This window comes from Eulemur rufifrons, chromosome 28 (genome assembly GCF_041146395.1).
Source record: "Eulemur rufifrons isolate Redbay chromosome 28, OSU_ERuf_1, whole genome shotgun sequence".
NCBI lineage: Eukaryota > Metazoa > Chordata > Mammalia > Primates > Lemuridae > Eulemur > Eulemur rufifrons.
This window is the reverse complement of record NC_091010.1, coordinates 10974611-11001004: the sequence shown is the minus strand read 5'-3', so window position 1 is coordinate 11001004 and position 26394 is coordinate 10974611. Positions and strand designations below refer to the sequence as shown.

The 26394-nt window shown below is 49.8% G+C and overlaps 2 protein-coding genes across 3 annotated transcripts; both read left to right on the top strand.

The window, feature by feature from the left end:
• The first annotated feature begins 1886 nt into the window (after positions 1-1886).
• Positions 1887-11500, top strand: LRIT1 (leucine rich repeat, Ig-like and transmembrane domains 1). The gene is made up of 4 exons (XM_069460895.1): positions 1887-2131; positions 5651-6117; positions 8975-9280; positions 10524-11500. The coding sequence occupies exons 1-4, from the start codon at positions 2010-2012 to the stop codon at positions 11498-11500; spliced, it is 1872 nt and encodes a 623-aa protein (XP_069316996.1). The 5' UTR covers positions 1887-2009.
• A 5802-nt stretch (positions 11501-17302) lies between these two features.
• On the top strand, positions 17303-20836 carry LRIT2 (leucine rich repeat, Ig-like and transmembrane domains 2). 2 transcript variants are annotated; one of them, XM_069460983.1, is made up of 4 exons: positions 17303-17412; positions 17708-18489; positions 19946-19975; positions 20091-20836. In XM_069460983.1, exons 1-4 carry the CDS (start codon positions 17303-17305, stop codon positions 20834-20836), a joined length of 1668 nt encoding a protein of 555 aa, XP_069317084.1. The 2 variants fall into 2 exon arrangements, with proteins under 2 accessions (XP_069317084.1, XP_069317085.1); XM_069460984.1 differs by lacking the exon at positions 19946-19975.
• Positions 20837-26394: the final 5558 nt, after the last annotated feature.

The window sequence follows — 26394 nt, the reverse complement described above, 5'->3', positions numbered from 1 at the left end:
GGCTCCCCACAGCCAGGCCCCTCCCTTTTAAAGGGCCATCCCTCGTGAGGGCACATGCAGGTTATTATGCTAGACATTGGGCTCCTTCTTGCGGCCTCCCCCTTCTAATGATCCTCTTGGCCCCAGCAGAAGGAACCGCTTCACCAGTTGGACAGTATAGCCTTTGTGAAGCCCGGACGGAGCCGTTTCATTCATTCCAGCCCCACTGAGCAGGATTAAGGTTGGGGAATCCAAATGGCGTGTGGCTGAGAGCTGAATTGGAAGAGAGTTGCATAACCAAGGGAAGGGAGCCAAAGGAAGGATTTGAGCCGCAGCTGTTCCTGAGAATTGGAGAGGGGCCAGGCCCTTCCATGTTTGTAGCGCTGACAAGCTGAGCGCCTGTGTGCATGTGTGTGCATGTGTGTGCATTTGTGTGTGCCCATGGTCTCACATGCGTGTGCTCACAAGCACTGGGGAAAGGATGAGGTTTGGGAAGTCACCTGCTGTCAGAGGAGGAACCCCAACTGAGACTAGAGACTGGGGTTCTGGATCTGAACCCGTCTGCAATATTAAGTGTCTTTTGCCCATAGCCTGTCTAAGTCCTAGTTAGAAGGAAGCATTGTGGATATGGACCTCAGGGTGCATTTCCTGTCTCCCACCAAGCACTGGAGCCAGACAAGCACAGAAAGACTCCCAGGATGCTGGCTCGGAATAGACAGCTGCTCTCTGTGGTGAGTGGCCCCAGGCCCCAGGCTAAGAGCTTTGGCTTCTCCAAATGACTTCTTGGAATGCTGGCGCATTATGCCCTGTTCTGTGCTGGCTTGAGGTAAGATATAAATCAGGAAACACTGATCTAGGGCAACTTAACTCATTATCACGTGAAGAAGCCAAACCCCAGAGCACTACTGGCAATACAGCTAATGTTTATTGAGGCCAGGCACTGTGCCAAAGAACCTTCTAACAAGTCTACAAACAACCCCATGAATTAGATATCATTATCCATTTCAGATGAGAAAACTGAGGCTAAGAGCAGTTAAGAACCAGCCTGAGGTAACGCAATGATTCATACACGGAGCTAGAACCAAAGCCCGATCACCCCTGGACTCAGGCACTTGTCATTGGCATCTTCTGATTCACTCTGGTGGATCAACTCATTCTATTTCTGCCTTTCCTAGTTTCTATCTTAGGTTGTTGGTTAATACATATGTCAGTCCTTTTTCCATGCCTGCAAGATCACAGAAGACGGGAAGCACGACACAGCCAGGAACAGAGGGTAGAGTTCAGCTAGGCGAAGAGAGTGGGAGGAAGAGGCAGAGATGAAGGAATGGACATGCTGGTCGCTGGGTTCCGGGAGGTGGAAAGCATTGGGAAAATCCTATTGGCTAGATTGGAAGAGAGTGAGGGATGAAAACCAACAGCTCCTGGAAGCCAGTGTTAGAACAGGCCTGGCACAGAGCTGGGCATTTTAGGTGTGCACTGGGGCCTGGGTGTCTCCCTAGGTCATACCTCACTGGTCTAGAGCTGCCTGGGCCCATGGGCATGAGGGACTGGGGGCATGAAGCCACAGATCTCAACCCCCAGTACCAATTTCCAAAGACCTTTATTAGAAGCCAGGGTTCTGTCTCCATCTTCCCTGAGCCCAGGCACCCCGGTGGGGTCTGTGTTGTCCACAGCATGGTTGGCAAGGGGCGTTTACAGGTGGCCAGTCCAGTAGCCGCTTGTCTCTGGGCAGCTGCTCACCTGTCCCCGCCTGGCTGAGCCCTGGCCTCTCTGGGCCTGAGGCTTTTGCTATGGAAGGGGGTCCCCATCCCCCTCCCCCTCAGGACTGGGTGATGCAGAAAGCAATAAGCTGCTGAGTGCTGTGGCTGGGACTCCCCTCTAATCCCCAGCCTGTCCGTGTTTATCCCATGGCCTCAGGGGCGGGTGTCGGGGGCCGATGAGCAAGTGGGCTGCTGCTGGGCTTGCTGGGCTGGCAGGACGGAGCAGTCCAGGGACAGGTCCCTGCCCGGACCAGAAAGGAGCTGGGAGTCATGAGGCTGGCAGTGGGCATGCTCTGGCTCCTGGCCCTTGGGTGGCCCCCCCAGGCCCGGGGCTCCTGCCCATCTCTGTGCAGCTGCAGCCTCCATATTCTGGGCGATGGCAGCAAGGCCAGGTAGGGCACCGGGTGTGTGGGGTGGGTGGCTCAGCCCCCTTTGCGTTTCCAGCTAGGCTGTGTTGGGAGGGGCTGGAGGCAGGGCCCTCAGACTGAGGCCGGGTGAGATCCCAGGGTCCTATGGGGTGGTCCACGCTGCATTCTCTTCCAGCAAGCAAGGGGCTCTGTCCACGAGGTACCAGGTACCTTACACATGGGGCGGGGGTGGGGCATAGGTGTACCAGTTCCAGGAAGTCCTTCCTGAGTCCTCTTCCAGGCTCCCAATTGAGAGGAGCCCTCCCTAAAGACCTCTTTCTTTTCCTCCCCTTGCTTCCTGCCGTTCCATCTTCCTTTCTGTAATTCCCCAGCCCCTTCTTATCCAGGCCTCTTCCATTCTCCTTCCTGGCCTCCCAGGGATACCCAGTCACATCGCAGGTGTTTCCTACCACCCCATCCATGATGGGACCACCTGTCTCCTCTCGCTCCTCCCCTCTGGCCACTCTGGGAGCCTCAGCCTCGACCCCTTTCCACAGACACTCTGAAAGGCCAAGAGTGCCCACCCCGTGGCAAGTGTGCCCTCTCCACCCCAGCCTCCTCCTGACTTCCACTCAGCCTCCGTCTCCTCCTTCAGAACACCTCTGTGCTCTCCTCATCCCTTTCCATGGGACGATCCAAACCCACTGTGCTTTGTGTACCCTTGCTCTTCCTCTGTGGTGCATTTTCTTCTTCTCTTTAGCAGTCTTTAAACCATCTTTTCTCCAACTTCTTCAGCTTATCCATTAATGACCTCTGCATTTCCTAACTTGCCCAGAGATTTTAGCCCCTCCTATCATCTTTCCAACCTTCTGGAATTTCATACTTTCTTTCTCCGTTGTCTTAAATAACTAGTGGGAGCCACTGATGGTCTCTGATCAGGGAAACAATGCTACCCTTCCAAGGGTCTAGGCAATGGGTGTTGAGTTGATTGGGAGATGAAGGGACCAGAGGATGGAGAAAGACCACCAGGAAAGGACACCCTGTGTGGTCTGAGGAAGAGGAAGAGCTCCATTTGGGCCAAGTGTCTGAGGCTCCAACCCATATGGAGGGCAAGCATGCTCTCCCCAGGGGAAGCCAAGCTGAGCCCTGAGAAGGCTGAGAAAGAGCCCATGGCCAAGGGAAGTGTGACCAGAGTGACTAAGAGCCTTCCCTACGACCCACAGAGAGCATAAGGCTCAAAGTCACCCAGCATCACTGATGGAATTGGTCCTGCAACCCAGGCATTCTGATTCCATTTCTAGAACTCTTCCCATCTGTCATGCTGCTGTGAGTGGGGAACCGGGGAGAGTTCCAGGCAGTAGAGTCAGTCTTAGGATGGAAGATGAAATTCCAAGGACAGTTTCTAAGGCCTCTAATGTCAGTCAGTGGCCATTTCCGCCTCTGAAGTCAGAGCTTTTACAACTGGTTCTGCCTGTCCGACTATCCCACGACTGATGTGCACCAGCCCATCTGCATGGAGTGTCCTGTGAGGGGAATGAAGCTATGAAAGACTGCAAGGGTTGCTGAGGTCCCAGTGGCCAGGGCTACGGATTGTGTAGTTAAACCAAGACTTCCTTCTGCATCTCAGATGCCTTCCTCAGACCCTAACCAGGGCCTCTCAGGGAGCCTAGCCTTTATGTCTGAGCAGCCTGGGCAACCTGCCCACCTCCACATTCCTGAGTCATGAATAGAGTGTGTGTACCTGTGGGAGAGCCCAGGCTGAGTACCCGGACAGATGTGTCCCTATCCTCTTTGTGGAGGAGGAATTGTGCTGTAGGCTTACATTGGGCTATTCTTTTTCTTTTTTCTTTCTTAGAGGTGGAGTCTCACTCTGTCATCCTGGCTGAAGTGCAGTGGCACAATCATAGCTCAGTGTAGCCTCAAACTCCTGGGCTCAAGCCATCCTCCTGCCTCAGCCTCCCTAGTAGCTGGTATTACAGGCTTCAGCCACCACACCCACCATGTTGGATTCTTATTGGTTTCCCTTAATTTCTCTCTTGACCGTTTTCTCTCCCATCCAAGATGTGTTTTCCCATCAACTCCCTTCTTCCCACCTACATCCATACCTTCCTCCCTGCAATACCCAAATTGCATTATTAGCCGAAAATACCATTGCCTTAAATGCTCTTCCTGAGCTAGATTATAAGCTATACAGAGACAGGGGCTGTGAGTCTGATTCTCTTCTGAATCTCCCATCACTTAGTAGGAATTCCACGTATATGTGAGCAACATGAGTGGGTGGGAATGTCTGTGCCTTTTGTGGGCACCATTTCCAAGGAAAAACAAGCCAGCCCAGCCGCCTTTAAGTAGAGAGTGCGAGTGAAGAAGACGGATGCCTGTGGGGTGTGTGTGTGACATCAGGAAGGCCTGGCGTGAGCAATATGTCATGTTATTCCAAGAGAACAACCTCCCTTAGCAAAACAAAACACGACCTCCCCCGTCCCCTCCAGTGTGAGCAGAAGAGCCCTCCACTCCAGATGAAACTGGGGCTGCTCAAGGACTTGTCCTCGAAGCCCAGCCTCCAAGTTTTACCCTCCTGGCAATTGTTCCCTTTCCATCCTGCCTTATAGGAGTGTGCAGCTGACATTGATGCCATAAAACACAGCCCTGCAGAGTTGGTTCCTCGAGGGCAGGGACTGCTTCCTGTTATCTCGCTGTCTTTAGCTTTAGTCTCAAACATAATAGAACAAGGTTTCAGAAGTCATGGTTTGGGCAGAAGGAGCTGACACGACTGACCCAACCTACTTGCAGGACTGAGATGCAGAATTTATGACAGTGATCAGCAGCCTTGACCTTGTTTGGGGTGACAGGCAGCATGCTGGGCCTGTACATGCATTATCTCATTTAAACTCCATAACCGCTCAGTGAGGTGGGGTCTTTCAGGATGGCAAAACTAAGGAAAAGAGAGGTTGCTTAATGTACTCAAGGACACACAGCCAGCAAGCAAAGAGCCCAGATGTGGACCCAGCTGTGTGGCTGCCAAGTTCCAGCTTTCACGCACCTTGGTCCTCTTGTGGCCCCTCAGAGTCAGGAGAGACTTGGGCCGCTTCCATTTTTGATGCTTCTGGCATATTTTTTAAAAAAATGATGAAAAGCCAAAACAGTTACAAAAATTGAGGTATAATTTAGCAAACACTTTTAGCACATATGCAGTGTAGCACTGCACAAGGTGATCACAGGATTTATTAGTACGACTCATTCTCGGTGCACTGCAGGTGCTGTGGGCTGTCGTGGGCCCTAACAGTTGTGACAGCAAGAGTGAGGTCTTGCAGGCCGGTGTAGACCAAATGGCCCTCCTGGGACCCCTGTGAAAGGCTCTGGAAGCAAGACCCCCCGCTCCCAAAGGGAAAAAGCCAGGCTGCTTGTTCCGGGTCCCTCCCCAGAGCTCCCCAGGCCTTGGGCCCCGGTGTTGGTGTTGGTGTCCTGTGGTGACAGGCAGACCCGGAGGGCCTCGTGAATGGAGGAGGTGGTGGGCGATCCCAGCCCCGGGACCCTCGCTCAAATATCCCCCATTTCTGTGACCAGGACGGTGGTGTGCAACGACCCCGACATGACCCTGCCCCCAGCGTCCATCCCTCCGGACACCTCCAGACTGCGCCTGGAGCGGACGGCCATACGCAAGGTGCCGGGCGAGGCCTTCAGGCCCCTGGGCCGCCTGGAGCAGCTGTGGCTGCCCTACAACGCCCTGGGCGAGCTGAGCGCGCTCATGCTGCGGGGCCTGCGCCGCCTGCGGGAGCTGCGGCTGCCGGGGAACCGCCTGGCCGCCTTCCCCTGGGCGGCGCTCAGGGACGCCCCCCAGCTGCGGCTGCTGGACCTGCAGGCCAACCGGCTGTCGGCCGTGCCGCCCGAGGCCGCGCGCTTCCTGGGCAACCTCACCTTCCTCGACCTCTCCAGCAACCAGCTGCTGCGGCTCCCGCAGGAGCTGCTGGGCACCTGGGCTCACCTGAAGACAGGCCTCTTCCTCCCCGGCCACCACACCAGACTGGTCCTAGGTAAGGGGCGGCATCCTTTCCCTGGGGTCTTCGGCAAGTTACCAAGCCCCTCTGAGTTTCCATTCTTTATCTGGAACACTGACACCATACCTGCTTTCCGGCCTGTGTGAAAACTGAGTGAGATCCACGAGAGTAGCAGGTTTAGAGCTCAAGACCCAAGCCAGACTGTGACAGTTCAAATCCCAGTGTGACAGGAGAGGTCTTCTGGGTCACACAGCTGGGTCACACAGGAGGTCCCCAGAGACTCAACTTCCCAGCTCAGAGTTGAATGGTTTAGCATGTACACCAGCTGGCGCTGCATTTCCCCGATTCTTTCCTGTTCGTAACAAACCCGTGGCTTACCGGGTGAACCAGGGCCTCCTCTCCTGCCCGAGGCACCTGCCTGACCCTGAGGATAACAGATGGAGGCGTAACTCACTCTGGACAATTAATTTGAATTATACAACTCATCCATGAATATACATAAACATTTAAAACATCACAGAAAATGCTAAAGACCCTCTTGCCCTCTCTTCCTATTCTAACCCCTTCCCCAAAGGTAGATACTATTATACTTGTTTGCATATCTTTTAAGATATATTTACATATGCATACGGATATACATATATACACATATAGATACATGTACACAGAAAAGTTATGTGTGTGTTTTACATAAAATTTTGTCATATTATTTGCATTAATCAGTAACTTTTTGGCACAACAATGTATCTTGTAGATCTTTCTAAATTAATACAAGTGGATCAAGTTCATTTGTTTAAACTACTGTACCATATTCCACAGTATACTTTGTTTATAGGTTAAACATAATATGCTATAATTTCTCTAGCCATTCCCTGTTCAGTGGACTTTTAGATTGTTTCCATTATTTTGTTAAAACCTGCGATGGCACAGAGAACGCTCTTGGCAACGCATCCTTGTGCACACCTACAAATGTTTCTCTAGGACAGGAGCGGAGAAGCCGAAGTGCTAGGTCACACAGTGTGCATATTAGACATTTAAAAATCAATCTGATAATTTCTAAAGGGGAGGGGGAGGGCAATTCTCACTCCACCCAGTAGATATGTGAGACCACTGCTTCATGTTTTCACCCAGCAAGTATTTTTTTTTATTATTTCATCTTATTGTTATGGGGGATACAGAATTGCAGGTTACATACGTTGCCCATGTACCGCCTTTCCCCCCAAGTCAGAGCTCCAGGCGTGTCTGTTCCCCAGACAGTGCGCGTTGCACCCATCATGTAGGTATATATCGCTCCCTTCCCCACCCCTCCTTCCCGAGTCAGCACCTTCAAGCGTTACCATTCCCCAAACGGTGCGCAATGCACTCATTGTGTAGGCATACCCCCATCCCCTCCCCCACCCCCCACCTCAGTCTGATATCCGATTGGTGTCGTTCCCAGATGTGTATTTAGGTGATGATCAGGGAAACCAATTTTCTGGTGAGTACATGTGATGCTTGTTTTTCCATTCTTGGGATACTTCACTTAATATAATGGGTTCCAACTCTCTCCAGGAGAACCACAGAGATGTCGTATCTTCATTATTCCTTATAGCTGAGTAATATTCCATGGTATACATATACCACAGCTTACTAATCCAATCATGTATTGATGGGCATTTGTCACCCAGCAAGTATTTTTTAGTGTGTTCCAATTCTAGGTGCTGGGGACACAGCAGAGAACAAAATGGATGAAAATCTATTCATTCATGGAGCCAACAATTAAAATGGCCAAAATGTTTAACTTTTGCAATCTGACAGGTGAAAATTTCACTGTCCTCTAACTTTGCTTTTTGCATTGATTCTTTTCGACCCTGTGGTGATAAAGTGACAGCCGGGTAGCTCACCACCAGAGCTGGGCACCGATGAATCTTGGGTTGCAGATGTATCATTAAATGCATTTAACCAGTGACACAAGGCAGCAGCCACTGGTAAGATGGGTGAAGGGGAGATGGGAGAAGAAACTGGCACCCTTAGTTAGTGCTGAAAGGGGCCTGGGAGTCACGAATATACAATCAGGTCTGAGTTAACCCTCCCCAACTCTTTGACATTCCCCCTTCCAAATATATCAAATATATGTACGTAAATGTACACGATGTCCTTTATTATTAGACTATCAAATTTAATAAGTCTTTGGAGGAGAAAAGGGACATCACATCAAATGCATTTATCTTGCATTTCAGAAATGCAAATCTATAAGAAGAAATTGTGCCTTAGAATTAAGGAGACATGGTACCACTCTATCTTTACAAGGTTCTTTGACAGGGTGGGTGCAGCTACCTGCTTTTAGCTCTATAAAAATGTTCAATTTTAGAGTAAATAGGCTGGGGATATACCCTAGGATTTGATTTTCTGGCCTCTTCACTCCACTATTTACCCCCATTTGAGCCTATGTCAAAGGGACCATGGCTCAGAGCAGCCACCTTCATTGCTGGGGTGATGCTGAAAGTGTCACTTATCCTAGGAGGTTGGGGATCAAGGGGCCAGTGAAGCATTTCTGGAATTGGAATTTGGCATATTATAATTATTACAGAAATATTGCCTGGCCAGTGGACTGAAAAGTTCAGTCCAAGAATGGCAACAGTAATTGCCAATTTTGTCAGTATGCTGTATGGCCTACCCAGGGCTTAATATGATTTATCTTTGTTTATGCTTACAGAAACCCTGAAAGGGAAGTAACGCTGTCATTCAAGATGAAGAATCAGATTTCAGTCATAAAACTAGCAAGGCAGGGAGCTGGGCCCAGGGGCCAGTGCTGCTGACTCTGAGCTGAGAACGTGCCTTGTCCTCCCTGGGGGAAGAGGAGCGGGGCCTGCGGATCTATCTGAATATCTTGTCTTCTCTTTCACCCCTGCAGGGCTGCAGGACAACCCCTGGGTGTGTGACTGCCGACTCTATGACCTGGTCCATTTCTTGGATGGCTGGGCCCCAAACCTGGCCTTCATTGAGACCCGGGTGAGGTGTGCCAGTCCGCGCAGCCTGGCTGGAGTGGCCTTCAGCCAGCTGGAACTGAGGAAGTGCCAGGGCCCAGAGCTCCGTCCGGGGCTGGCCAGTGTCAAGTCCTCTGTGGGCACCACAGTATTGCTACGTTGTGGAGCCACTGGGGTCCCTGGGCCTGAGATGAGCTGGAGGAGGGCCAGTGGCAGCCCCCTCAACGGCACAGGTGTGTGAGTGACAGGGATGTCGCTCCAAGACCCAGACGGGGGCGGGCAGGGGGTCTCAAATGGGGAGTGGGCGGGGCCAGAGGGAGGTTGTCTGAGCAAGGCTGGGCTCCCATCTGTCTGAGGGGGGTTGGACAGGATCTGCCCAGGGGCAGGGAATGGGGGCAACAGGTTCGGTGATGCTGGTGGCTCCCAGCCTTTCTTGTCATTCCAACCAGCCACTCTACTGGGGACTTGGGGCCCATTCTGAGAGGAGCAAAAAGCTGGCTTTTTGGTAGAAGACACCCTCTTAGTGTATTTAATATTTACAGTAATATTCTCAGCTGTAAATATTAAGCCAAAATCACCTGGAGTAATTAATGATAAGTATTACCATCTATTGAGCTCCTGGTGTGGGTCTAGCACTGCGCTGAGTGTGTTATGCTCACACTGTCATCGAACTGTAAAGAGCAGCCCGAGTATCCTTCTTATGCTGTATATAAGTAAACAGGGGCTCTGGGAGGCTAAATGCGTGGCCTGCGTCACACAGCACGTACAGTCTAGCTGACTGCACAGGGTGTGCTCTTTCTGCGGTGCTGTGTGGGCAGAGACGGCTTGTCTCTGTCATGGCAGGGGGTGGGGGTCGTTTGCAAGTCCTGGCCACCCGCAGGCAGAAAGAAAGTTGAGGAGGAAAGATTTCTTAACACTTGACCTTCTATCCCTCCCAGTTTTCTTTTGTGTCTCCCTCAACAAGGGTGGTGACTGCTACTCTAGGACAGTGGGTTTGAAATCAATTTATAAGCACAATTGTACGAGGGACTCCACTACGTAAAACAGGAGGATGAAGACACTCCAGTTGAAGCAGCAGAGGGGCCGGGCAGGGTGGGCAGGGCATGTCCAGCTGGTCTGGCCCACGTTCGCCGAGATCCACCTTTCCCCCAGTGCACCTGCCTGCCGCCCCGAGGTGTCACCTCTGCAGGACTCCAGGGCCCTGCTGCACACAATCTGAACATGTCAGATTTGGAAGGGATATCATTCCTAGGCTCTGCCTTAGCTTGGGGCTCCAGGGGCTCCCCAAATTTAAGCTCAATATAATCTTGATACCCTTGGCTGGTCTAAGAAAAGTTGAATGACAGCCAGTGTTTTCTCAGGGTGACAGGGTCTTAGCAGGCTGTTCGCACCCCGGGGGCTGTGAACTTGGCCCTGGAAGGGAGCATGGAGCAGATGGGCTCATTCATTCTCCCTTTTGTGCCTCTTTTCTCCCAGTGCGCCAGGAAGTCTCCAGTGATGGCACAAGCTGGAGTCTGCTGGGCCTGCCTGCGGTGTCCTACCTTGACTCTGGAGACTACGTCTGCCAGGCCAAGAACTTCCTGGGGGCTTCCGAGACTGTCATCTCCCTGATTGTCACTGACCCCCAGACTTTGCCAGAACACAGTGGGAGCCCAGGGGCGCTGTGGGCAAGGACAGGCGAGGGGGCGGAAGCTGCCATCTACAACAACAAGCTGGTGGCCAGGCATGTCCCCCATATCCCAGAACCTGCTGTCCTGGCCACTGGGCCCTCTGTGCCCAGCATGAAGGAGGAACTGACCCTCCAGCACTTGCAGATGGCTGCCCCAGGACAGCCCCCCGCCGGGCAGGCGGAACCCCAGGAGGCCCGCATGGTGAGGTCTCTCAAGGTGGTGGGGCACTCTTACCACAGCGTGTCCTTGGTGTGGAAGGCCCCCCAGGCTAAAAACACAACTGCCTTCAGCGTTCTCTATGCCGTCTTTGGGCAGCACAACATGCAGCGGGTGGCTGTGCAGCCTGGGAAGACCACTGTCACCATCCATGGGCTGATGCCCAAGACTAAGTACGTGGCATGTGTCTGCGTGCGGGGCCTGGTGCCCCGGAAGGAGCAGTGCATCATCTTCTCAACCAACGAGGTGGTGGACGCCGAGGGCACCCAGCGGCTCATCAACGTGGTAGTGATCAGTGTGGCTGCGGTCATCGCTGTGCCTCTCACGCTGCTGGTCTGCTGCGGTGCTCTCCAGAGACGCTGCCGCAAGTGCCGCACCAGGGGCTCCACCGAGGCCACGGGCACCTACGTCAACCTGGAGAGGCTGGGCCACAGCGATGACGGCTTGGAGGAGCTGTCCCGGCACAGTCTCAGCGAGGCCGACAGGCTCCTCTCGGCCCGTTCCAGCCTGGACTCCCAGGCCTTGGGGGCCAGGGGGGGCAGACGGATGAACGAGTACTTCTGCTGAGGGGCGAGCGCCTGCCACTCACACACCTGCCCCGTCCACTCTCCTTCTTTGCCTCTTACACGCTCACTGTGACACCTGAGTGCATGCTCACCCACTCTTATCCGCTTCAGTACCTGCCTACTCAGACACTTACACACAACAGCAGCAGCAGCAACAACAGCTAATACTTATTAAGCACTTACTATGTGCCAGGAAGTGTTGTAAGTGCTTAATATGCATTAACTCATTGGATTCTTATAACAACCGTTTGCAGCAGGCAGCACTATTCTCTCCAATTTCCTGGGGCGATTAACAAATAAAAGCAAAATCTCAGTGGTATACAATGACAAACACTTATTTTCACATTCACAGGTCTGTGGGTTGACTGAGGTGGTTCTGCTCTGTGTGTCTCATTTGGAGCCCGGGCTGGAGAGGAGCAGTGGCTTCTTTCCTGGTGAGGTCAGACAGTATCAGAGGAACGAGCAAAATCATGCAATGCCTCTTAAGTTCTTTAAACTGGAGCACTGCCACTTCTGACCATATTTTATCTGCCAAACCAAGTCTCAGGGCCAAACCCAATTTTAATGGGGCAAATAAGGACATTTCTTCCATGAAGGTGACGGTGGGGAAAGGCAGTATTTGCTGAACTCTGATGTAATCTACCGTATTGCCCACAGTTACATAGCTAGGCAGCGGTAGCTCTGGAATTTGGACCAGGCAGCTGGGCTCCATGGTCAACAGTCCTTCCCACCCTCCTGTACTGCATCTTGATTACACGTGTGCTAGCGTGTAGTCACTCACTCACACACAGTCTCTCTATGCATTCGTCATATTTGTAGTCACTCATTTGCACTAACACACACGTATGCACACCCCAACACTCGAATATGCTGTTTCCTCACTGAATTCTAACATTTGTTCTCTGGGTGCTATTCTGCCTAGAGGCAATCATTTGATTTCCAATAAATTCTAGAGTTTTGGATGATGCCCAAGAGATCACTGCTCATTTGCTTTCAGAATGTCCGACTGGAGGGATCTGAGAGACCCTCTCCCACCCAAAGCTGCCTGGCACACAGCCCACCTCTGCCCCTGGGTAGCAGCATTTGTGACTCTTACCGAAACTCACCTGGGTTCCCAAGGGTGTCTCGAAGCCTTCCTGGTTGCTCAGCAAGCCACTTCAAAGAGGATTTCTGTTCAGTTTTTCTTAAAGCTGGGAAACCACCTAGATGTTTGCTGTCTCTGTGCACTGGAGTGGATTGGGTTGTCAATGTTCTCAACAGAAGGCGCAATTTGTTTCTTGTTTACAGGGCTGAGCGCTGGTGAGGAGAGCATCCAGGGTGCCTGTGCCAAGCTTTTGGGTAACAACTGAGGGAATTTGGGGATACCAAGTGATCTAAGAAAATTATTTTGCTGGTATCATGCAAGAGACTCCATACCATGTTGGATATTTTCTGTATATAAACCAGTGTGATGCCATGATTTCTAAAGTCACTCCCCTCACATTTACAAAAGCCTTACCATATATGAATATTTCCCCCAGTCTCCTCACATTGGATACTCATGATACCCACTGTGGAGGCTGGGCTGTTGATTTTACAGATGAGAAACCCTGAGGACCAAAGAGTTGGATGATTTATACAGGGGAGTGATGGATTTTCTTTTGGAATCCAGTTCTTTGACAACTTTCTGGCCAGGCAGAGGGTCTGTATTCAGTATCATTCCCTGCAGTGCGGTTCACAACAGGGTAACTATGGAAATGGATTTCTTTTCTGAGCCACCAAACCTGGGATCAGAACCACAAGAGCACCTGTGCACGTGAGCATGGCGTTCCCGTCACCTGGAGAGTGCATCTGACTATCTTGCGGGCCACAGCCATTGGTAAGAGAAAGTACTTGGTCAGAAGATGACGAAGACACTGTCTACATCAGGGGTCAGCAAACTTCTGTAAAGAAAGCCACATAGTAAATACTTTAGGTTCTGTCGCTACTACTCATCTGCTGACGGAGTGCAAGAGCAGCTGTAGACATTATGTAAGTTAATGGAAGTGGATGTGCTTCACATAAAATGTTATTTACAAAAACAAGTGACGGGCTGGATTTGGCCCTCAGGCTATAGTTTGCCAGCCCCTTATTTAGATTTCTAAAAGTGTTTCCGTGGAGACCCAAGACTCAATTCTGAGTGTTTGATCTATGAGTATCTACGGTTACTCCCCCAAATTAGAACAACCGTAAGTGCAGTACAGGAAAATAGCCATGTGTTGAAACAATCAAGATGTTGTCTTTGATGACTGAGCTAATCAAGATTGAATAATTATTGGTCTAAAGACGGCTAACCTTCAGCCAGTTTTATTGAACCTTGTTTGAAGAAAAACAAGGAATTTGAAAGTGAGCATTTGTTAGTGTTTATTGACAGAAAGAGAGAGAGAGAGAAAATTCAAACTTTCTAATGATTCATTAGGGCCTATCCTCATGATCTAAATGGAAAGGCCTCCAAGATGATTAGCTTACCAATACCCAACCTTCCTTTGTGTGTTCTGTCTTCCCTGGTCTGCTGTTGAAGGGAAGAATCATCCTGAATTGTGCTCATGAATACTCAAGTCACTGGAAAAAACAAATTCCCACTGTAAAAAATAAAATGGAGTCTGGCTTATATATTAATCTTTTAATATAAGAATCTGGTTAGTGTGAGTCAGTCCCTGAAGATGGAATTCTCTCTAAGTGTCCTGGAAAAAGAATTTCTGGCCTTCCAGTGCCAAAGATCAGCTTGTGCTGCGGTGACCCTGCAGGGTGCTGGCCTTGGAAGCCTGGTTTGGAGGTTGGTTGGAATCGTGGCATGTCCAGCTTGTCCTTTTCTCACTTAAACTTGGGTATAGTCCCCTTAGCCAGACAGAGAGTATGTTCAAGGTCACTTTTCTGTGGTTTCCTGTCTAAGCTGCAGGGTACAAAAAGACAAATAGCAGAAGTTGTATCCTGGCGAGTGGACATGCGTTATCAAACCTAGGCTGTCAGTCAAGCTACTCCAGGAGCCATTTTTCCACAGGACTGAGCTAGAAAGTTTTAACTCACATATAATCTGGCAAAGACAAAAATCAATTTTCATACACTTCCGTATGTTTTGCTAGCTACAAGGGCCCTGTAGTCAGGGTAGGTTGGGCTTAGGCTATGGTATCCATTCCCAAATTTCAGTGGCTTAACACATAAACATGTATCCTGTTCCCACAGAGTCTGCTTGCGGCAGTGGGAAATGCACATGGAGGAGGGCTCTGCCTCACCTACTTAGCCACTCAGGCTGGCGAGGGCTCCACCACCTGGAATGTCAACAGTTGTTACAATGAGGATCAAGAGAAACTGGAAGATCATGTCGGGGCTTTTCAAACATCATTTCCTCTAACACTGCATTAGAACATGAGTCATATGGCCCACCTATTTTCAGGAGGTTGGAAATGTAGTCTTACGTGCGTCTGGCGCAGGTAGCCAAGGAGGCCGTCTCAGATGTGGCTGGGTGCAGACGGACGGAGTGGGGAAGAGCCTTTAGCTTGAGAGAAAGGAGGACAGCATGGCTGCTACCTGGTACGTTGCCTAATTCTCTGTCTGAGCTGTCCCAAACTTCCACTAATACTGGGGAAGCAAGTGGGGTTTCCCAATTGAATAGATAGGACACTCTCTTATTAAGATCCTATAAGGACAAGCCAGGGAGTTGCTGCCCCATAGCTATTTATATCTAACTATTTTATAAGCACAGAGTAACTCCACATCCTGTAAGTCTGTCTCAACAAAGAACTCCAAGTTCCAGAAAGCATCCTGCAGGAGGGGACATGGGCTTGTAATATGTCCAGACCCCCTCTCCTTGGGTGTCAGAGTCTCTAGAGTTTCGGGACTACACTTAACCACAGGTTAGGATAAATAACATGACCCAAGCTAAATTTAATTGTCCTAGTGTCCTGTCTGAACTCTCAACAGAGCTACTCTCTATGTTCATCTGCCAAATACGGCAGCCAGAGGATGATGAGGTCAGGAGAGGAGAAGGGACAGTAGAGGTGTGGCCTAGATGATCTCAGAGATGGCACGTCAGTGGGTGCTCTTCACGGGCTTTTAGCAAACTTCTGGACAGTTGGGTGGAGCTACATTCATTTGAAAAGGCTGGCATGGGATGGACAGAGAGGAAATTGTAGGGAATGGAGGCTCTTTAGGCCTTTATATTTTGGGTAAGGGGAGAGAAAGAAATCCACTAATGGTTTAGGACACCCCTGTATTGAATCATATCCTTCCGCAAAGCAAGTATGACAAAGTCTTGGCACACCTGGCAGGGTACTCTGGAGTGAGAATTGCTCTCTAGAGTAGACCCCATCAGGCCAAATTGTCCAGGCCCTCACCACCTTCGGTCACTGGGCCTGGGCTTCCTTGGGAAGGGCATGACCTAGGGCAGGCCCTCCTTGCAGCTCAGCATCAGCTCATCCCTTGAAGAATGATCTAGGTGGCATGTCTCCTTGTCTACCACAAACTTTGTACCCACAGCACTCTCCTTGCTTTGGATTTTTACGTTGAGAGGAGCTCCAGAGACCTAGCCAGATTTTAATTAGCCTGTCTGAAAATTCCATCAAATATATCTGGCTTGAATGGAAAGCCTGGAGTGTAATCAGCTTAGTTGGTGACCCATTTTCCCCATCACTGGTTAGCTACTAAGAGGATTTTCGTTGCTGAGGCCTTTTGTAGGGTACAATGTATACCATGTGTCTTACAGGAACCCATGGAATTTCAATATTCATCTAGAAGTGCCCCAATTAATAGGGATGTAGACTTGTCTGCTCTTCAAGAGTCTATTGGTGGGAGGTAAATTATTGGGCACCAACTACATGCAAAGTGCTGTATTTAACATAATCTCAAAATTTCCTGAACACACTATGAGGTATTTATTAATATTCTCACTTTGCAGAGATTAAGTGACATTCCAAAGATCTCAAGACTCAAAAGCATAAGCAAAAGAGAAGACTCCACAGGACAGGGTCTACAACAGTTTTGCCCCCCTCCCCCATTCATTTCATTTAGCAAGGGTGTAGCTTAGAGCTAATGACCAATAAATATTTGTGGAATGAATGAAGAGGGGAAGAGCAAGTATCTAAAATCACATATATCTCTTTCATTTTGATATGCAAAATACCCAGAATTCAGGAAAAATTGTGAGGTCCAAGGAAAGAAAAAACTTTGGTATAATCAGAAAACACCACCTTGTGTTTGAAACTGCACCGTGATGCTTCTCTGACTGTAGTCATCCGAGCTGCAGATGCAGCTGTCTCGATGCAGTAGAGGTATGACCACACCACCCAGTGTGCTGGGGAAAGAACAAACTATAGGAGTGAGCACAGAATTACTTTGTTACTAATAGCTACTTTCACTTTGAGAAAATGGTTGGAAATTCTAGGTTTCAGGAACGAATTGTGAATGTAGTGAAGTATTAGATGGATTTGGGCCAAATCTCCTGAACAGTGAAGCTCAGAATTGCATTACCTCCTTGTTTCTTAGAATTCTTTATAAGAGACTGAGGAAATACCTGTATGGAATTGGACACTTGACTTAGAGTTTGCTTTCCAGACTCAAGAACCAGACAAATAGTAAATTCTCTGACCTTAGTTAAGAGACATTGTTTGCTCCTTGTGGGTTCTGACTGAGCCTGTGATCTAGGCTGCAACAGACCTCAGAGCCCCCAGGGGCTTTGCTGCTGCTGTGCCGACCTACATCATCAAGGATTACCGATAATAGGATTTGCCACTCGGAAGCAGGGACTATACTTATTCAAAACACACAAGGTATTTTCTTGCAGAGGAATATGGCTTCAGTTTTTCACTATTTCCTATTAGTTCTGGCCTTTCTGGATACATACTCAGCTCAGTCTTTCTGCCTGCCAGGATGTACCTGCTCAGAGGAGAGTTTTGGCAGGTGCGCTCAGCTGGCAAAATGTCAGAGGGTTGCAGAGGATGGGCCTTCTTTGGGGATTATGTGGAGTAGAAGCAGGCCTGGAATTGGCAGGAAATCAGCAAAATCTCTATGAGACTCATTCTAGCTGGTTCTGTACTTTGCTGAACTGTCCATTTTTACCAAAATGGATCTAACCCTTTTATTTCAAGTGAATAATATTTTTCTTCTAATTCACACATTAATGTCAGGATCAGCCTGATTCCACTTTCCAAATCCCTGATGTTCATCTTAAAGCTTTTTCTGGTTTCTTGTACAGGACTCTGCAGTGCATGTCTGTATCTTTGGGAAAGATCTCAGGGAAACTTCCTGAAGAGTTCAAGCAAGTGAGAATTGAAAACTCACCCTTATTTGAGCTGCCCCGAGGGTGTTTTATCAACATGAGCACCTTGGAATACCTTTGGCTCAACTTCAACAATGTCACTGTGATCCACCTAGGAGCCCTGGAGCACCTGCCAGAACTGAGAGAGCTGAGGCTGGAGGGGAACAAACTGCGTTCAGTACCGTGGACAGCGTTCCGGGCCACCCCGCTCCTGAGGGTCCTGGATCTCAAACACAACAAGATTGATGTACTCCCTGAGCTGGCTCTTCAGTTCTTGGCCAACCTGACCTACCTTGACCTATCCTCCAACAGACTTACAGTTGTGTCCAAGAGCGTCTTCCTGAACTGGCCGGCCTACCAGAAACACAGGCAGCCTGGGTGTGGGGCTGAGGTTCTCTCCAGCCTGGTGGTGGCGCTGCACAACAACCCCTGGGTATGTGACTGTCGCCTAAGGAGACTCGTCCAGTTTGTCAAGTCCGTGACCCTCCCAGTCATCCTGGTGAATTGCTACCTGATATGCCAGGGCCCTCCCTCCAAGGCAGGACAGCTTTTTCATGAAACTGAGCTCAGTGCTTGCATGAAGCCACAGATCTCAACCCCCAGTGCCAATGTCACCATCTGGGTGGGGCAGAATGTGACCCTGCGATGCTTGGCACAGGCCAGCCCCTCACCAACCATTGCATGGACTTATCCCCTGAGCGTGTGGAGAGAATTTGATGGTAAGCCACGTGCACCCCCTCAGCTATCGGAATGGAGAGGTCTGTAGCAACCCCACCCTCATTAGAGAGGTTCTAAACTGGGTCAGTCATGAACAATGGGTTCAAGTAAGATCGAGATAGGCCTGAATTATACTCACCAGAACAGAAAAGATTCCAAGATAGTGTTTTACTAACGGCATTATTTTAAATGGTTGTGTACAGATCTCTCTAGGACATACATACATATGTCCTAGAGATATATGTAAATGCAATATATGTAAATACATATACTGGGGCTGATTCAACATCTTGCATAAATATTATAAAATTGTATATGAACAAATATATTCTTTGAGAGTCTTCTAAATGCAAAACACTATACTGTGTATTTTAGAATTCTAGAATTTCTGACTAGGATCAATTCAAGAGATGATTTGTTATTTCCTATACTTGCATGAGGGGAATCACCTGGGGTGCTCATTTGAAATAAGATTAATAAGATCTTACTGGCTTGAAGCTGTAATACTGGGGCGTTGGGAGAGAAAGTGACCTCGTGGGACCCAGGACTGGGATTTAAACCTGTCTCTCCTTTCTTGGAGCTCCTTGCTCTGTTTTCATTCCTCAGCTGGAATTACCTTTAATGCCACTCTGTAGGGTTGGACATATCATAAAGCCAGAGATGGCCTCCTCAGGAGTACCTTGAAGCTGATAGGATCTTTGTAGATTCCCACATCTTCCCCTGTGCTCTGCCTAGAGGACTAGAAATCTCTGTGTAAAACTTGAGAAATGCACTCAGTTGCCCGGATATTTGTTATACATGGTGACAAAACTTTGGATGGAAAAAAAAAAAAACCAATTAAGTGAAATTTTCACTTTTCCCCAGCATTTTGGTCATACTTATTGGCTCGAGGTTCAATACCAACAAAGGGGAAACATAGAATTTATTGTTGCAGCCTCTTTGAAAACTGGGAAATGAATCCAGACGCTGTTTGTTCTGATGCTCTGGAATCACTCTTTAGCACTGCTGTATCCATTCTCTCAGGAATGACAGAAGCTTAGACTTACTGAACGCTTCCTATCAGACTTATGGGGCGAATGCTATTATCATCCCATTTCACTGACAAATTGATGCCAAGAGAATTTAAGCCACTTGCCCAGGACCATATACTTAGTAAGGAATAGAAGTCCAGGCATTTGGCTCCGGGCTGTGTGACACACCTGGAAAGTAAGAATGTACTTCCTGAATCTCACAATACCGCACACTCGCAGAGTTTCCAGAGATCTCCTGAAAGCTGCAGTTCAGCAAGGCCAAGGTGGCTTGGTCGGAGCAGCCAGTGACGTTGACGGAACGTGGTCCTTATAGGTAGAAGGACTGGGTCCTAGATAAATTGTCGCCTCTGAAGAACTCTCACTATGGGCAAGTTGACTGATTACTCCAATCCTCAACATCTTATGTGTAAAAATCAGTTACTAACAGGGTTGCTGGGAGGCAAACACCTTACAGCAGGTACAAGCTTAATAAGTGGGTACCACCTCCTTTTAACAAAAAACTGGCACCGCGGGACACTCTCCAGCACTCTGTCAGAGGAATGCACAGCTGTTTTGCTCTTCTCTTTACCCAGTGTTGACCTCCTCCACCGCAGAGGACGCTGCTCTGTCGGAGCTGACCATACCTGCTGCCCACCTGGTAGACAGCGGCAATTACACCTGCGCGGCCTCCAATGCCATCGGCAGGAGCACCCTTGTCATCTCCCTCCACGTCCGGCCTGCCCCAGCCCTGCCTGCACCTCATTCTCTGGCCGTCCCCTCCGAGGGCAGTGCCTACGTTGACCTGCGGGTGGCCAAGCAGACGGTGCACGGGATCTTGCTGGAGTGGCTCGCCGTGGCCGATACCCCCCAGGAGGAGTGGTTCACCCTCTACATTGCGTCTGACGAAGCCCTCAGGAAAGAGGTGGTCCACATCGGCCCCGGGATCAACACCTACGCGGTGGACGGCCTCCTTCCTGGCACGAAGTACAAGGCCTGCCTCAGCCTGGGGGGCCAGCCCCCACACCAGGGCCAGTGTGTGGTCTTTGTGACAGGCCGAGACAGCGGTGGGCTGGAGGCCCGCGAGCGCCTACTGCACGTCACCGTGGTCCTGTGCGCTGTGCTGCTCGCGGTGCCCGTGGGCGCCTACGCCTGGGCGGCCCAGAGCCCCTGCAGCTGCAGCGAGTGGGGCCTGCGCTGCTGTCCTCATCGCAGGAAAGCCCCCAGGTACCCCCCTGCAGCCCTGCACTGCAGGGACCTCCCAGCTGTCTGTGAGGACAGTGAGGGGCACATGGACCCCGAGGGGGACGAGGAGAAAGAAGGAGAAGAAGACAGCAGCTGAGCAGCCGGGCCATGGGCTGGAGATGCTGTGGGCCTCTAGCCCCTGTGCCAACCCTCCACGGAAGCTCGCTTGGCTCCATCCACTTGTTCTACAAGTGTGTATTGAGTACCTGCTGTGCTCCAGGCACTGAACTCAGCACAGGGTTCAACAGAGAAAAGGGAGACAGTCCTTATGTTCATGGAGCTCAGACTGGTGGAGTCCTAGCTAATTACTCATTTTATTATTCGTGGTGACTGGAAATTAATCAGTGTTACTCTTTGCGTACACACAGCCCTGTGACACTCATGTTTGCAGGTAACATTTGCATATAACATTTCACATATGGTGCCCTGTAAAGGGAGGTAGACTTGTACCCCTTTTGATAAGTGAGGAGACTGCAGCCTGGGAAGCCCAGGGATTCGCCCAACATCTGGCAGGTGGAGGAAGCACCACCGAACAGCGGTTCTAGTCCCGTTGTTTCCTCAGATGTCTGCTTGGCCACGTTCTTGTGTCTCCCGCTGTTCAGAAAGTGTGCCTCTGCCTCTTCATGACAAACTCCTGATGAGACCATGTAAGTTTGATGTTCCAAATAGCTGACCTCCAGGGCGATGAGACCCTGGTGGGTGATGTCTCTTCTTGTGGGTGTCTGTGCCCCTGTGAGCAGCCCCTGGGGCTGCCGAGCAGGCTGGTGCCATGAGCACCGAGGACAGAGGACTGGCTGAACCCCGGCCTCAGGCTCCAGGGGCTGCCAGGAAGCAGAGAATTGCGAGGCAGGCCCAGAAGGAAGAGCATCCGTGTGAAACCACGTGATTCTATCTATCTATCTAATCTGTTTTTTTTTTTTTTTTAACAAAGAGTAGGGTACCTCATCCTGATTCTCACCTAGTCCCATAGGATTTTGAGCTTTGAGTTTATTTTCTTCAGCCCCATGTCCCCCACCCCTTGGTGTCATATCACAAACACAACAAATGTTTGTTAACAGGAATAAGGGAATAGGCTGCCCTTTTCCCCTAGGCACTGCCTGCGGAATCCGTGGGAGGTAGCCATTTCCTCTCAGCTGGGCTCCGGTGGAGTGGAGGAGCCCCCAGAACCCCCAAGTCGGCTCAGTGTCTCTCTGGGCAGCCCTGCTGGGGAGAACTTTCCCAGGATTTAGACCTGCTTCTGCCTCCCTGCAGTTTCTCCCGCTGGCCACAGGGAAATCCCCTGAGGACGTAAGTATGAGCTGACCTCATTGTGACATCCCCACTCGTGTTTCCTCCCTCATTCCCCCTCCTCACCAGTTCCTACTCATCCTTCTAGAACCTTCAAGTGTGTATACCACGGCCTCCAGGGAGCCCTCCTTGATGGCGCATCTCTGGGCGAGGGAGGTGCACGCAGCGTCTCCGTCTGTTGTGAGCCCTTTGGGGGCGGAGGCTGCCCTTCCTCACCACGGCCATGAGCCCACTCGGTACCTGGACTGTGTTGATAATCAGTGTTGGATACAATAAATTTTTAAAAATTGAAGATAGCTCTTATATTCTGACCAACAGTTAGACTTTCTTTAGATTCTACTCATTTATTTCCTTCTGTGCATGAGAACAAAAACCACTTTGTCGAGGAAATTTTTAGTCATATCAAAAGTAGAGACAATCTCAATCTTCCCCTTCAGTCAGCTTCAACAAGTTTTAACATTTTCAGTCTTATTTCATCTGGTCCTTGCCCTCAATTTTTTTTTAAACTAAAGTATTGTAAAACAAATACAAAGCTTTATACCAGTTTACCTGTAAGTATTAATATTTTAGTTTGAACTCTAACAGATGAAGAAGTTTTTTAAAAACATAACTACAATATTATTATCATTTTTAAGGACATATATTTTTAAATTATATGAACACATATATTTTTAGACATGCACATGTGTACAACACACACACATACATGTAATGTAGTAGAGAATCTGTTTAGGAGAAATTTGTGAAGGAAGGTGGTTGGAGCAAGACCAGAACTTGCACTTCCATTGGCCTCTGTGTGCTTCCTTCCACAGGGGTCAAGGGTGGTCTTCGGGTCTGGGAGGGTGCAGCAGTATGAAGTGGCCTGGGCAGCATGAAGGTGGGGTGGGCATTCTGACCCTCAGTTCCAGCGAGGGAAGCGGGCTGGTACCCATGGGACAGAGGGCTCAGGAGGAGAGGAGTGGGCAGAGCAGGAAGAGTCAGGAGCGTGTCGGTGGGCGTGGTGGGGTTTAGCTGCTTCTGTGAACATGGAAATTTAGGGAGAGGGGATATAGTCTAGAAACGATTTCTGGGAATCTGATACTTTTTAAGATCCTTGGGCTGCCCCTTTAAAAATCCTAGAGTAAAGATTCACATTCCTCAGATCAAGTAGGCAATTTGACAGTAAGAATAAAAGAATGGACTCTGGAACCCAGTTTCCTGAGCTTAAATTTTGGCTTTGCTTCTTACTGGCTTTGTGACATCAGGGAAGTTACTTACTTTTTCTGTGCCTTAGTGTTCTTAGCTGTAAAATGGGGATACTAATAGTATCTATTTCTTGGGGTTGTTCTGATGATTATATGGATTTTTTACATGTAAAGCTCTCATAACAGTGTCTGGTACATAGCAAACCCTTGATAAATGTCACAGTAATAAATGCTACCATCATTTAAGGCAGTTTGTGCTTTCTTTGAACGTGATGCAGCATAAATTTTGGGCCATTTGTAAGATCAGATCTTATTAGGGCTACATATATGTGCATATATTTATAAATATATGTGTAAGGACATGGTAGCTATGCTAATATCCTTCACATGTTCTGTTTAATTCATGGTGAAAAGATGTTACAGTTTTAGATTTAGTTGTCATATTCTTGGGAAGCTTATCTATTTAGAGTTTAGACCATGTAATTGTAAGTCAAGTGCCTTTGATTCAGGAGACATTTGTAAATAGGGCTACTTGCTTTTAGAATGAAGCCATCACTAGTCCCAGGACTCTGCTATTAGCAATTCAAGGGAAAAATGTCATTCTTTTTCTCTTTTCTTCTTTTCTTTGTCTTGTTAGAGCTTGTATACCTATCACCTAGAAGACAGCCTAACACAGATGATATATTCTGACCATGTGTTGCCATAGGAACACCGGAGTGAATTATTGAGTAATGAATACATGACTGGACCTCATTCAGCCAAAAAGGTGCATTTGCACAATTTCATAATATCCCACAGATGTCCCCAACATCAGCCTGTTGCTATGCTACTTCGTTGATCCAATGATGATAGCTTAAGCCATGAGCACCTCATTCTGGAAACTAGGCCCTTCAGAGCATCCCCCTCAAGTTATTTCTGAGTTTCCAAGGGGTCCTACATGTGCCCACATACCAGTATGCCTGCCTTAGTCCCCAGGCAGCATCTTCTCCATTCTCCCCGTCCACCCTTGCGTGGCCAGGGCCCTTGAAGACTGTCAGAGAAGCATCACTGCCTGCCGACAGATGCCAGCACCCAGGCCAGGTGTGCTGGCCCCAGGTTCTCGCAAAGCCTCCAGTCCTCACAGAGAGAACCACTGAAGTCCTTAGAGAAGCAGGGAACGATGGCGCCTCCCTAGCTCTTGCCACACTTTGCAGCTGGACTTGGAGGGAGAGCTGCTTCAGGACAGAGGCCCTCGGGTTCTCTGAGGGACAGCTCATCTCTCCTCACTCCCCTGGAGTGTGGATGCCCATAGGCAGGCTGCAGGCCTCTCGGTCACAGATGCTGTGGCTTCTGCCCTGCCCTCCCCCACTTCCCTGCCCGGCCACTGCCTCCTCTTCTCCTAGCACAAAGTGAAGACTCTGAGCCTGTCGATGGGGTGAGGATGTTTGCAGGGGGTCCCCTCCTCCAGGACGTGGTGCTCCAGTATGTGGGCCACAGTCCCAGCAGGTGTCTACCGAGTTCATATCAGTAGGTACGAAGCCAGTGCCAGGTGCTTTACACATATTAGCTCCCGTCGTCCTCACAGCAACCGTTCTTTGCACCCTGTAGTGATGAGGCAAGCGGAGCCCAGGGAGACTTAGTTTCTTGCCCAAAGTCACACATAAGTGGTGGAACTAGAATTCAGACCTACAGCCGTCAAACTGTAAAGCACTTGGTATTCCATATGATTAGAGGTGCTGGGCTCAGCCATGGAGGAAAATGACTCTGTGGAGTTCCCTGAGTCACATCTGTAGATTGTCCATGAGCCTAAAGCTCCATGCTTAGGCCAGGAATGGTTGAGCTGCGCAGTGTGCCGTTCCTGTCCCCAGCCCTCTACTCGGTGGCCTAACATCGTGCCAGCTTGTAGGTCTGGGCCTGACCCAGTGCGACTGAGCAGGCAGCCCCCGGACCCGTCATTCCATTCCCTGGTGCAGGGACTTGGCTGATCTCATCCCACTGGCGGGGGCTCCTCCAGTGTTGGCCACATTTGCTGGTCCCTTAGGTTTGTCTGCAACGCCCTCCTTTTTCCCAGTGTGGCTCATGCTGGTTACAGCACTTCCCCATCCATGGCCAGTTTGCAAGACTGGCTCTGCCTTGGTTCAAGTTCCTGGCTTGTGTAGGAGCCCACCCCACTCCCAGGGCCCACATGCTGGCCTGAGCTTCCAGCCCAGATGTCTCCATGAACACTGTCCCAGAGATGACACTGCCTCCCAGGCTCCCACGCCCAGGCCAGGCCTCCCAATTCCCACCCTTGCCTCGGATCCCATTCCTCCCCAGGCAGCCCTACCTGGGCTTATCCTGCTTGGAAGAAAATCCCAATCCAGGTAGACAAGGTCTGCAAATGTGCCACTGTCAGAACTAAGTTTTTCAGCCTCCCGCAGAGTCAGATCTGGGAGTCAAAGACTAGATCCACCCACAAAGGGCCAGGAGGCAGGCTGAGCTTGGCAGTGTGTTGGGAAGACTGGTCTCTACGGGTCAGCAAACACAGATGAAAGCAGGGAGCAGGAGGCCAGCTCGGCCTTCGATTAATAGATTTTATTTATCATTTACAAAAGAGGTGGGTTGCATGCAAGTTGTAAGGATGCTGTGCTCCCTGCAACACAGGCTGTAGAGTGTCTGCTCAGTCTGAGATGCTGGATTGCTAGAGACCACCTCGCACTTAATACTGTCCGAGTCGGGGGCTGCAGAAACCCCAGCAAGGGTCTGCACACTGGCACATCTCAGTAACCAAACAGACTCAGAAATCAAGAGAACCACGTGTGTATATAATCTGTTTAAATAAAATCACTGATGTATTTTAGGGGGGTTGTTTGTGAGTGGAGCAATATGCAAAGAACTGTTTTACTTTTCTGTCCCTGTCTATACGTCTAGGTTTCCTTATAGCAGGTTCCTTAAACCTCTTTGTATTAGCCATCAAGGCCTTGTGTGATTTCTCTCCTGGGGGAGGGTGTCACGAGGTGATGAGGTGTGCCCCAGCTCGAGGAAGATGCCAAGGAGCTGGGAGCCCTCAGACCAGATCTCTGCTACCGACCTGCTGTGTGGCCTTGGGCAAATCACTCCTCTCTTGGGAACTGGTTTGTCTCATCTTGGCAAAATGAAGGCTTGGACTGGCTGTTGCTGCCCAGCTCTGGTTCTCTCTGATGGCGGCTGACCAGGGCCACACAGG